A 12,500-nucleotide genomic window follows, 5' to 3' on the forward strand; every position below is an offset into this window, starting at 1 on the left:
GTCCTTCCTTTCTTTCACTGTCTCCATCTACCTTCTCCTCCTCCTCAATTAAATACCGAACCCTAGATACCAGCTTTGGCCTCCTGGCCCTGCAGAGCTCCTCCCAGCCTCTTCCACTCTTCACAGGGACACTGTGGCTCCTGCTGGGCCTTCAGTGCCACGGGGGCTCTGGAGGGTCTGCTCTTCAAGAAGACCGGCAAGCTGGTCCCCCTGAGCGAGCAGAACCTCATGGACTGCTCCTGGAAGCTGGGCAACAAGGGCTGTCATGGAGGCTACGTCAGCCACGCCTTTGAGTACGTTCGGGACAACCGAGGCATCAATTCGGAGCAGGATTATCCTTACCAGGAGAAGGTGAGAGAGGGAGACGAGGTGGACATGGGCAAGGCGTGATCGACCGACGGAAGAGAATCTTTGTGGCTCAGAGTGGAGCTGTGGGGTCCTCGGGGCCCTCTGAGCTGTGTCCTTTTCTTACAGACGTCTCATGACCCGACTAGGTAACGTCATCAGACATGAGAGCAGCCTTCCAATATCTCAGGGGCTGCCCCAAAGAAGAGTGAGTCAAGCTATTCTCCAAAGCACCTGAAGGCAGGACAAGAAGCAACAGATGGAAACTAATCAAGGAGAGAAGCAACCTAGAACCAAGGAGAAACTTCCTGACAGTGAGGACAACCTGCCTCCAGAAATAGTGAATGCTCCAACACTGGAAGTTTTCAAGAAGAGACTGGACAGCCATTTGTTTGAAATGGTATAGGGTTTCCTGCCTGAGCAGGGGGTTGGACTAGATGACCTCCAATGTCCCTTCCAAACCTGATTCTATGTTCTATGGGCCAATCTCAGAAAAGGCTGCTAAACTTCCCCTGCGTCTTCCTGTCCCATCTCTACAGGACGAGATACTCTACTCTACTCTACTCTACTCTACTCTACTCTACTCTACTCTACTCTATTCTGAAGAAGCCCACCCCCTTCCAGCACTGATGATGTTACCTAGTTGGGTCATGAAATGTCTGCAAGAAAAGAACCAATCCAGAGAGCATGAAGGACCCCCCCCCCAAGACTATGTTTGTAGTTATTATTCTTCTATTTACTGGCCATTTTGTTGATTACACAATGAACAGTATGTTACTTAAAAGGTCATACTCTACAGGTGCTCCTCGACTTACATCGATTCAGTTAGTGACCCCCTCAAAGTTACAACAGCACTGAAAAAAGTGACTTAGGAGTTGAAGTCCACAAGTCTTAAAGTTGCCAGAGTTGAGGACCCCTGTTCGATGGAAGATGGGTTTGACTATTTTCCAGCCTGCAGGCAAGGGATGCGGGCTTTCCTACGTATCTCAGGGATCAAGCTATTCCATAAAGTGAGGACCACCACTCTTAGCCAAAACAGCAACTGGATCTACTGTAGCCAAATGCTGAATTTGTCCCCCCACCCCCGCGAAGTAGCAAATCTCAGGGTAATTCTGCTGAGTCTCAACTGGCAGCAGTTTGGCAATTCGAGTCTCTCCGACTCAAACTTGACTCAGCCTTCCGTCCTTCCGACGTCAGTAAAATGAGGACCCAGAGTGTTGGAGCAGTGGGCAGATAGGCTGACTATAAATTGCTCAGAGAGGGCTGTCAAAGCACTGTGAAGCGATATACGTCCAAGTGCTATTGCTATTTATTCTGTGCAGTGCACTAAATCACACATGGAGAGCTAATTTGGCGTCTCAGTTTGATTGCTACAATTTAAGAAAGATGTTGAGACTCTAGAAAGAGTGCAGAGAAGAGCAACAAAGAGGATCAGGGGACTGGAGGCTAAAACATATAAGGAACGGTTGCTGGAATTGGGGATGTCTAGTTTAATGAAGAGAAGGACGAGGGGGGACATGATAGCAGCCTTCCAATATCTCAGGGGCTGCCCCAAAGAAGAGGGAGTCAAGCTATTCTCCAAAGCCCCTGAAGGCAGGACGAGAAGCAATGGATGGAAACTAACCAAGGAAAGAAGCAACCTAGAACTAAGGACAGTTAGAACAATTAACCAGTGGAACAACCTGCCTCCAGAAGCGGTGAATGCTCCAACACTGGAAGTTTTTAAGAAGAGATTGGACAGCCATTTGTCTGAAATGGTATAGGGTTTCCTGCCTGAGCAGGGGGTTGGACTAGATGACCTCCAACATCCCTTCCAACCCTGATTCTATGTTCTATGGGCCAGTCTCAGAAAAGGCTGCTAAACTTCCCCTGCGTCTTCCTGTCCCATCTCTGCAGGACGAGTTCGAATGTCACTACAACCCAACAACTCGGGTGGGCAACTGCACGTCCTTAGTGCGGATTCAGTCACAGAATGAGGCAGCCCTGGAGCAAGCTGTGGCCACGATGGGGCCAGTATCCTTGGGTGTGGACGCGAAGAATTTCGGATTCCATTTCTATAAGTCGGGTAAGGAGAACTGAGGCAATTGAGGATCTGTAGAGCCGGGGTCTTCAAACGTGGCCCTTTTATGACTTGTGGACTTCAACTCCCAGAATTCCTCAGCCAGGCACACTGGCTGAGGAATTCTGGGAGTTGAAGTCTGCAAGTCATGAAGGGGCCATAGTTCCCCCATGCTGGCTGAGGAATTCTGGGAGTTGAAGTCCACAAGTCCTAAAAGGGCCAAGTTTGAAGACCCCTGAATTAGAGAGTGCTGACTCATGCATGAGGCAATCTACACTCTGATTGGTTGCTGTGAGTATGAAGGGGGCGTTTCCCTTTTTTCCCGCCTTTTTTCCTCTGGGTGTTCTGTATACTGTTTGATTTACCTCAGGATATCCCTATGTGCCTGACTATCTTGTGTTTTTCCTTTCTGGGTGATGATAAAAATGTAAATTTAAATGTGCCTGGCTGAGGAATTCTGGGAGTTGAAGTCCACAAGTCCTAAAAGGGCCACGGTTGAAGACCCCTACTGTAGAGTAATCTGATGGCTGTAAGATAGATCTGTGGGCTAAATAAAGACAGTCCTCATTTAGTGATTGCTTCAGACAATGACCATTCACCGTTACTCATGAAAAAAGTCACTTTGCGAGCCATCCTTGTCTTGAAGAGCTTCATGGCTCTTTAAAGCAAAAGAAAGTCGGTGCCAGAATCCAATTATATTTCATCTTTGGTTATCAAATATAGAAAACCCCAATTCTGCCTTCTCTGGATTCTGCCATAAGAGGGAGAGAAGGGGGAGAACAAAAGGGCTTTATGGCCCTCACTTCCTTCAGTATACTTCTAAGGAACTGAATGTGTGTATTGCAACTTCAAAGAGTTTGAATGGGGTTAGCACCAAAAGGCCTTATCATAACAAAGGAGGCTATTTACCTTTCATGTAGTTTATCTGAAGTCTCCATCCAGACGGAAGAAAGGAAAAAAGGGGTGGGATTGTGATGCCTGAAACTGTCACTGGAAGAGGGGGGTGATTGGGTGGGACTACTGGGGAACCCCTTAAAACCTCGAATGGGAGAGCTTGAACCTCAAGTCCTGTCTAGAACGCCTGCAACCATTTTCTCTTAATAAAGGATCCCTGTTGGAAGAAATATTCCAAGAGTTCTGTCTTCTTAAGATGCAAAGTGGGGTGGGTCCTTACATTCGGATCGTGGGCACAGGACCCTTTCATTTAGTGATTGCTCTGCTTAATGACCAAGTCACTGGTGCCAATTTTGCTTGCTGAAACAAGGATGGCCTCTATTGGGTTTGGGTAAAATCTTCAGTTCTAAAAGGGAGTGAGGTTTGCTCTCTGCTTATATTTACATACCATTGGGTTGTTTTTTTCTTGCAGACGTTGCACAACCCAATTAGGTAACATCATCAGTGCTACAAAGGAGTGGGGTTTGCTGTCTGTTTATACAGTATGTTAGTGGCAAAACAGACATCAAAAAGCCACCAAGGAAACAAAAAAGATCAAAACGCCTCCTCACCAGCAAACAACACCTAGATAACCAAAGACAACACCAAGATTTAACACTCATCGCGTAATGTTTTATTTGGTATTTTAATTGCATGACAGTAAGCCGCCTAGCGTAGAAGTCTTGGCGTAGAAGTCTAACAGTAAATAAAAATAGAGTAAATAAGTTTAACACTTATTAAATATTATTATTAAATATTAATGAGCCGAGGTGGCGTAGCAGTTAGAGTGCAGTACTGCAGGCCACTTTAGCTGACTATGTTCAGCAGGTCAACGGTTCAAATCTCACCGGCTCAAGGTTGACTCAGCCTTCCATCCTTCCGGGGCAGGTAAAATGAGGACCCAGATTGTTGGGGGCAATGTAAATATATATATATATATATATATATATATATATATATATATATATATATACACATTGCTTACTGGTGTACACCGCTTAGAAAGTGCTTGCACTTAAAGTGGTATATAAGTCTCATAAATAAATAAATAAATAAACACTATATCAACCATCAAGCAGTAAACAAATTCCCAATCAAAGAACAACCAATTCAGACCAACAATCAAACAGTAAACAACAGCCTAATCAAGGAAACATCAAGACCATCCCCACCCAATGCTGACAGGGCAAGCCACCTGTATGTAAACAGAGAGCAAACCCCACACTACTTTCCAGCACTGATGATGTTACCTAGTTGGGTTATGAAACGTCTGGAAGAAAATAACCAAGCTCAGAGAGCACCAAGGACTCCACATCAGTCAGTCAGTCAGTAAGTCAGTCAGTCTCTCTTTCTCCATCCATCCATCCATCCATCCATCCATCCATCCATCCATCCATCATCTATCATCTATCATCTGTCATCTATCATGTCTATCTATCTATCTATCTATCTATCTATCTATCTATCTATCTATCTATCTATCTATCTATCTATCTGGAGTGGGTGAATGTCTGTGGAAGAAAAAAAAGCAACTTTGGGGGTGGAATGGGCATGTACATATGTGTACATGCACAGACACAGAAGTTTAAGAGACCTCCTACTAGTACATTTTGAGGGCCATCTCTCTCTCTCTCTCTGTGTGTGTGTTCTGTTCTTCTCTGCCCAGGTATCTTTGCAAGCAGCGAGTGCACCCACAAGGTCACTCACGCCATGCTGGCTGTGGGCTACGGCACTGAGCAGGAGGGTGAGAAGACCACCGATTACTGGATCCTAAAGAACAGGTGATTAAAGAGGAGATGGCACAGGATGAAGAAGAAGGGCGTTGAAAATCAGTTCCTGGGTCAAAGTTAAATCTCATTTATTTTATCATCAGGTTTAGCTAAGAAAGTGTGAGGGGCTATTTGTTAGAACAGGGTTTCTCAGCCTTGGTAAGGTTGCCCCAGCTGGCTTTTTATGCCTAAGGTGGAACTAGAACTCACCATCTCCTGATGATTGACCCAAAGTCACCCAGCACTTTCATACCTAAGGCTAGACTACAACTCACCGTCTCCTGGTGACTGGCCCAAGATCGCCCAGCTGTTCTATACCTAAGGATGGATTAGAACTCACCATCTCCTGGTGATTGGGCTAAGATCACCCAGCTGTTTTACATCTAATGACGGACTAGAATTCACCATCTCTTGGTGTTGGCCCAAGGTCATCCAGCCAACTTTCATGCCTAAGGCACGACTAGATCTCCCAATCTCCTATTTTCTACCCTGGGGCCTTAAGCAGACCAAACTCTGCTTAAAGCAGTTCATTCTTGGCAACACAGAGGATCTGGGCCAGCTGTAGAAGGGATACAGGCAAATCTCTTGATCGGTCAAGGGTTCAAGAGCGTCGGAATTCATTGTTGGAACATATTTTTAGGCAACAACAACAATAGTATTCAGCCAGTAGATGGCAGAATTTACAAGCTTGGATCTATGGTATATAGCAGGGGTCTTCAAACTTGGCCCTTTTATGACTTGTGGACTTTAACTCCCAGAATTCCTCAGCCAGTCATGCTGGCTGAGGAATTCTGGGAGTTAAAGTCCACAAGTCATAAAAGGTCCATAGTTCCCCCATGCTGGCTGAGGAATTCTGGGAGTTGAAGTCCATAAGTCATGAAGGAGCCATAGTTCCCCCATGCTGGCTGAGGAATTCTGGGAGTTGAAGTCCGCAAGTCATAAAAGAGCCCAGTTTGAAGACTCCTGGTATATAGTGTATATACCAGGGGTAGGCAACCTTGGCTCTTTTATGACTGGCTGGCTCAGGAATTCTGGGAGTTGAAGTCCACAAGTCATAAAAGAGCCAAGGTTGCCTATCCCTGGTATATATGTTGCTTTGTTCTAAGTAGAGTTTCCTATTTCCTATTTCCTATTACAGTTATATAGTTGAGCAGTTAGGCACATGATGACTGTTCTCTTTGTTTGCTCTGTGTAATACTTTATATAAACAGGATTTCTAACAAAGAGCCAATTTTGCCACACACCATCAATTGTCCACCTATTAATCTCCCTTTCTTCCTTTCTTCTCTTTCCCAGCTGGTCTGAGAATTGGGGCGAGCAGGGCTACATGCGATTGGTGAAAGGAGTGGATAACCATTGTGGGGTAGCCAATCAAGCTTGTTATCCAACTATGTAACTGATCCAGCATCGTTTCATCCCAAATCTTCTCCGCCTCGGAGTTTCGACCTTTCCAACTGAGCTGTCCCTTGCTGGCGTCGTTGCCCCAGATTGGGTTAAAAGTTTAAATCAGGGGTCTTCAAACTTGGCCCTTTGATGACTTGTGGACTTCAACTCCCAGAATTCCTTAGCGAGGCATGCCTGGCTGAGGAATTCTGGGAGCTGAAGTCCACAAGTCATCAAAGGGCCAAGTTTGAAGACTCCTACTTTAAATCCAATGTATTTCTTCCTGGTTTCTGATCCTAGTTTTCCCACGGTGTGAAGAGTGCTCTGCTGTTGTTAGCAGCTTCCTGAATCTAATCATGAGTGGTCTGCAGTACGCAAGTTTCAATAAAGGTTCTATTGTGCTTGTTCAATGCCTAATGGAGTGATTCCTACACCTTTCCTTTATTTTTCCCTCTGTCCCAGGGGTGTCAAACTCGCTACGTCACGTGATGTGTCGCAACGTATCGTGACTTCTTTCCCATTGCTGGAGCTGGGGTGGATGTGGTTTTGGCATGACGCATCCGGCCAGTGGGCTGGCAGTTTGACACCCATGCTGTATCCCCCCCCTTTTTTTTGCATAAATGTGAATACCAATAGAAGAGAATATTTGTAGCTGAAGCTCAAGGAGGAGGAGGAGGAGGAGGAGGAGGAGGATTGTGGGGTCCTTGGTGCTCTCTCAGCTGGGTGGTTTTCTTGCAGACGTTTCATGAACCAACTAGGGAACGTCATCAGTACTCGTGATTTGCTCCCTGTTTATGTACAGTACAAATAGTCCTTGACTTACAGCCATTAGTTTAGTGACTGTTCAAAGGCACTGAAAAAAGTGACTTATGACCATTTTTCACACTTATACACATTTGCAGCATCCCCGTGGGCACGGGATCAAAATTTGGATGTTTGGCCAATGGGCCTTTTTTAAGGTTGTCCTCCTTTAGAGTAGTAGTAGTAGTAGTAGTAGTAGTAGTAGTAGTAGTAGTAGTAGTAGTAATAAAATTGGAAGGGACCTTGGAGGTCATCTAGTCCAACCCCTTGCTCAGGCAGGAAACCCTATACCAATTCAGACAAATGGCCGTCCAGTCTCTTCTTAAAAACTTCCAGTGTTGGAGCATTCACAGCTTCTGGAGGCAGGTTGTTCCACTGGTGAATTGTTCTCACTGTCAGGAAGTTTCTCCTTAGTTCCAGATTGCTTCTCTCCTTGATTAGTTTCCACCCGAGTAAGGATGCAGATCATGCCAACAGCATTGCTCCTGGTATTTTCTGTCCTTTAGATAAACCAAAACGAAGAAGACAGACTAGATAAACTGGAACTAAGGAGAAATTTCCTGACAATGAGGAGCATTAACCAATGGAACTACCTGCCTCCAGAAGTTGTGAATGCTCCAACACTGGAAAGTTTTAAGATGAGATTGGACAGCCATTTGTCTGAAATGGTAGTATATTCTAACTACTGCACCACCACGGCTCTAGAATAGAATTGAATAGAAAGAATAGAATTAGAAATGAATACAAATGAATGGAACTGGAACAGGAACAGAAACAGAATGAAATGGAATAGAGTAGTATACAGAGTAGACAAGAATAGAAAATAGAGAATGGAAGAGGAGAGGAGAGGAGAGAAGAGAAGAGAAGAGAAGAGAAGAGAAGAGAAGAGAAAGAAGCAGAGGGGCGGGGGGAAGAGAAGAGAAGAGAAAGGGGAGGGGAAGAGAAGAGAAAAGAAGAGAAGAGAAAGGAAGGAAGAGGAGAAGAGAAGAGAAAAAAAGAGAAGAGAAGAAAAGAGAAGAGAAGAGAAGAGAAGAGAAGAGAAGAGAAGAGAAGAGAAGAGAAGAAAAAAATATTCTTTATTGGCCAAGGAATTTGTCTCCGGTAAAGAAGTTCTCAGTGTATATACTTCATACCCTATCAAATAATAATAACAATAGTACCAAAACAATAAACAACAGTACCAACAATGCAAGACACAAACAGCATACAAAAACTAAAACAGAACGGCAACTACCACAACTGGACTTTGGCAGAACGTGCAAAGGATGTTTACTTTCCAGCCAGAACGGAGCGTTCAACTCGGCATGCCGAAATTGGTCTGTTGCAATCCCGACCCTCCCCATCGTCCGATTTTGGAACTGGCCTGTTTTTCCTCGGACGAAGGGCATGGCTAGATCCCTGCATGTCTGGTGGATCGAGACACATTTTAAGGTAAGTAGCGCTTTCTTGAAGGGCAGTCGAGGGTCGAGGGGGCAGTGCCACTCACCAACCAAATGAGAGCAAACAAGGGTTAAAAGAAGGCCGATATGAACAGTTCGGTCCAAAGGAAAACCAATTCAGTCCCCCCAAAATAAGACTGAAGCTTTAAAGTCGGGGAGGGCAAATTCTGTTTCTTTAATTCATTGCCATGTTTTTTTTTCTGCAATACAGTAAGTTATGGTCGTCAGTTATGCAAAAATTAGGCAGAGAACATAGATCTTCCTTCCTCCCTGGGTCTTCCGTCTTTTTCCTTCCCTTCTGACTTCTGTGTACTGGTTTTTCTTTTTTTTTTCCTTTCCTTTCCCTCTCTTTATCTGGCGCCCTCCAAATATTTAATAATAATAATAATAATAATAATAATAATAATAATAATAATAATAACAACAACAACAACAACAACAACAACAACAACAATAATAATAATAATAATAATAATAATAATAATAATAATCCCCCAGTGAGGCACTACCTTGACGTGATTGTGGGGCTTGTGTACTCTGAGGAAGATGAGAGCTATGCCAGAGGTTCAACCATACTGGACAGGTCTCATCAGAGGAGTCAGACAAAGAGTGTCTCTCCCATAAAAAATATGGTGAGACGTAAATTTCAGAATGCCATACCGGCTCGGATGTCGCCCGGGTTAACAAGGTCCGCGCTAGATATTGGAGTTCCTGGATATCTGGTGAAAAATGGGTTACAGGACTCAGGACTGTTGGCTGAGCAACCAGGGCCAGCAGCTGCAGAACTACTGGAAGAAAAGGTGTTTACCCGTCGCAGATACACAGTGATGGAAAACAAAGAAATAATGATCTGTTACTACAGATCAAGTCCAACAAGAAGAGGATATCTAAAACGAATGCACCAGTTCTGGAAACTAGCAGATCAACGCCGATTTATAACACGAAATAAAGTATTTACAGAAACAGAATTGGACGAACTGCAAAGGTTTACCCAGGGCAAAGAAATCAAAGCCTTACAAGAAGTAATTCAGAATGTAGAGGTAAACCAGGGGGAGTTGGCAGTGAAAGAATCCAGTAGAGATATACAACTGTTCTCATTTGGAAACCAGGCGCCTATTCCTCAGGAAGAACAAAATCTTCTAACTAAAGAAATAAAAGAATTGAAACAAAGAATAACTGAGCATCTAGAACAGCACAAAAACAACAGAATAAGGCTGCCTGCATTGAAGCTTGTTTCAAAGAAACAGCTAGCACAAGCATTAAAAGATGCAAATACTGCAATAGCAAGTATAAGCACCAATTCACTGCAAGAAACAAACCAACTAATGTACAGCACAGCTGCAGTTATAACAGAATACCTGGGATGTAAAATCAACAAAAAAGAAAAACAAACAAACAGTGCACCACAAAAATGGAAGGTTAGACTAGAAAATAAGATCAGCAAGTTAAGATCACATGCAAGCAAGCTAGAACAGATGAAAGAAAAGAAGCTGAAGAACAAGAAGACCAAAGAATACCTAATCAAGAAATACCACTTAGAAACAAGGAAGATCAAGGAAGCATTGGAAATAATAAAGCAACAAATAACAGCTATAGCCAGGAAAATCAGTAGATATGAAGCTCGAATTGCAAACTATAGGCAAAACCTCCAATTTCAATCCAATCAGAAATGTTTCTACCAATCCATCAATGGAGAAACTACAAGGAATCAGTCAGTACCTGACAAGGAAGAAACAGTGCAGTTCTGGAAGCAGATATGGGATAACCCAAAGAAATACAACAAGGATGCGGCTTGGTTAAAAGAGGTGGATGCAAATAAAACAGAAGTTGAAATGAAAGAACTAGTAATAACAACAAAAATGGTAGAAAAAAGAGCAAAGAAAATCAAAAATTGGTCAGCACCAGGTGAAGATGAACTGCATGGGTTTTGGTTGAAACATCTAACTGTTATACACCCACTCATTGCCAAGCAGTTCAACAATATACTACAGGGAGGAGAAATTGAAAAGTGGCTAACAACTGGGAAAACCTACCTAATAATGAAAAATCCAGCAAAAGGGGCAACAACACCAGGTAACTACAGGCCAATTACCTGCTTACCAACAACTTTCAAATTACTAACTGGTGTGGTAGCTGATGCAGTACAACAGCATCTAGTTGAAAACAATCTCTTTCCACCTGAGCAGAAAGGAAACCGCCCCAATAGCAGAGGAACAAAAGATCAACTCCTAATAGACAAAATGATCTTGGAAAACTGCAAGAGAAGGAAGACCAACCTGAATGTGGCATGGATTGACTACAAAAAGGCATTTGACTCTCTGCCACATGATTGGATAATAAAGTGCCTAGAAATAACAGGAGTCAGTAGAAACATCAGAAAATTTGTGCAAAGATCGATGGCACAATGGAAGACACAGCTGCAGATCAATGGTGAGAAGCTGGGAGAGGTTAATATCAAGAGAGGAATATTTCAAGGAGATTCATTATCACCATTACTATTTGTTATTGCACTGTTTCCTCTGTCAACAATACTGAATAACTCAGGACATGGTTATCAAACATCAAAAACATCTGCTAGACTATCCCACCTCCTTTACATGGATGATCTGAAGCTGTATGGAAAAACATCATCTGAAATAAAATCGCTGCTCAACACTGTCCGTATATATAGCCAAGATATTGTAATGGAGTTTGGCTTGGACAAATGTGCCACACTTACTATCAAACAAGGAAAAATAGTGAAAACTGAAGGAATCAAGATGCCCCACGAAAATAACATTAAGAGTCTGGATGAGGAAGAGTACTACAAATACTTGGGTATCCTTCAAGCTGACAACATCAATCACACTGAAGTCAAGAAAAAGATTAGAGGTGAATACATCAAGAGAGTGAAGAAGATCTTAAAGTCCAAACTCAATGGAGGAAATACCATAAGGGCAATCAACACCTGGGCAATCCCAGTCATTAGGTACACAGCTGGAATAGTGGACTGGACTCAAGCAGAACTAAAAGCAATGGATAGGCAGACCAGAAAAATAATGACAATGAATCATGCCCTTCATCCACGCAGTGACATTGATAGACTTTATCTACCAAGGCAAATAGGTGGGCGTGGAATGCTACAAGTACATCAGATGGTTGAAGAAGAAAAAATGGCTTTGGAAGAATATCTGAAGAACAATGATGAAGATGCACTGAAATTAGTATATCAGGAAGGTTTACTAACTACTGGAGAGACCAAACTGGCCTACAAGAAAGATCAAATGAAGAACAGAATAGAGACATGGGAAGACAAAGCACTACATGGCCAATACATGAAAAAAATAGCTGGGAAAGCAGATAATAATAAAACCTGGCAATGGCTAAGAGCAGGAAAATTGAAGAAAGAGACCGAGGGACTAATTCTGGCTGCACAAGACCAAGCCTTAAGGACAAATGCATACAAAGTCAAAATTGAGAAGACAGCAACAGACAGTAAGTGCCGCCTATGCAAAGAAGCTGAAGAAACAGTGGACCACTTGGTAAGCTGTTGCAAGAAGATTGCACAGACTGATTACAAGCAGCGGCATGACAAAGTAGCAACAATGGTGCATTGGAAGATCTGCAAAAAATATCATTTGCCTGTAAGCAAAAACTGGTGGGATCATAAAATAGAGAAAGTCATAGAAAATGATAAAATTAAACTGCTCTGGGACTTCAGAATTCAAACAGACAAGCACCTGCAACATAACACCCCAGACTTAACAATTGTCGATAAGAAAGACAAAAAAG

At 43.2% G+C, this 12,500-nt stretch overlaps 2 protein-coding genes across 3 annotated transcripts in view; both read left to right on the top strand.

Moving 5' to 3' along the window:
• Positions 1 to 66: 66 nt before the first annotated feature.
• LOC120320010 (procathepsin L-like) lies at positions 67 to 6,894 on the top strand (the record flags this gene model as incomplete). The annotated part of the gene is made up of 4 exons (XM_039369435.1): positions 67 to 351; positions 2,242 to 2,410; positions 5,004 to 5,118; positions 6,403 to 6,894. Coding segments are annotated over 4 exons (669 nt in total), but the record flags the coding sequence as incomplete, so codon positions are not given.
• Positions 6,895 to 8,563: 1,669 nt separating this feature from the next.
• Positions 8,564 to 12,500, top strand: part of LOC120320011 (ciliary neurotrophic factor receptor subunit alpha-like) — an 8,556-nt gene continuing 4,619 nt past the window's right edge. Inside the window, exon 1 of one of the 2 annotated variants that reach the window (XM_039369437.1) lies at positions 8,564 to 8,721. In XM_039369437.1, the coding sequence (XP_039225371.1) occupies positions 8,677 to 8,721 (45 nt within the window). In that variant the 5' untranslated portion in view covers positions 8,564 to 8,676. The remainder of the gene's footprint in view (positions 8,722 to 12,500) is intronic. The other variant, XM_039369436.1, reaches the window with a different exon arrangement.

Source organism: Crotalus tigris, unplaced genomic scaffold (genome assembly GCF_016545835.1).
Source record: "Crotalus tigris isolate CLP2741 ecotype Arizona unplaced genomic scaffold, ASM1654583v1 scf7180000021069.17278, whole genome shotgun sequence".
In the NCBI taxonomy this organism is placed as follows: Eukaryota; Metazoa; Chordata; class Lepidosauria; order Squamata; family Viperidae; genus Crotalus; species Crotalus tigris.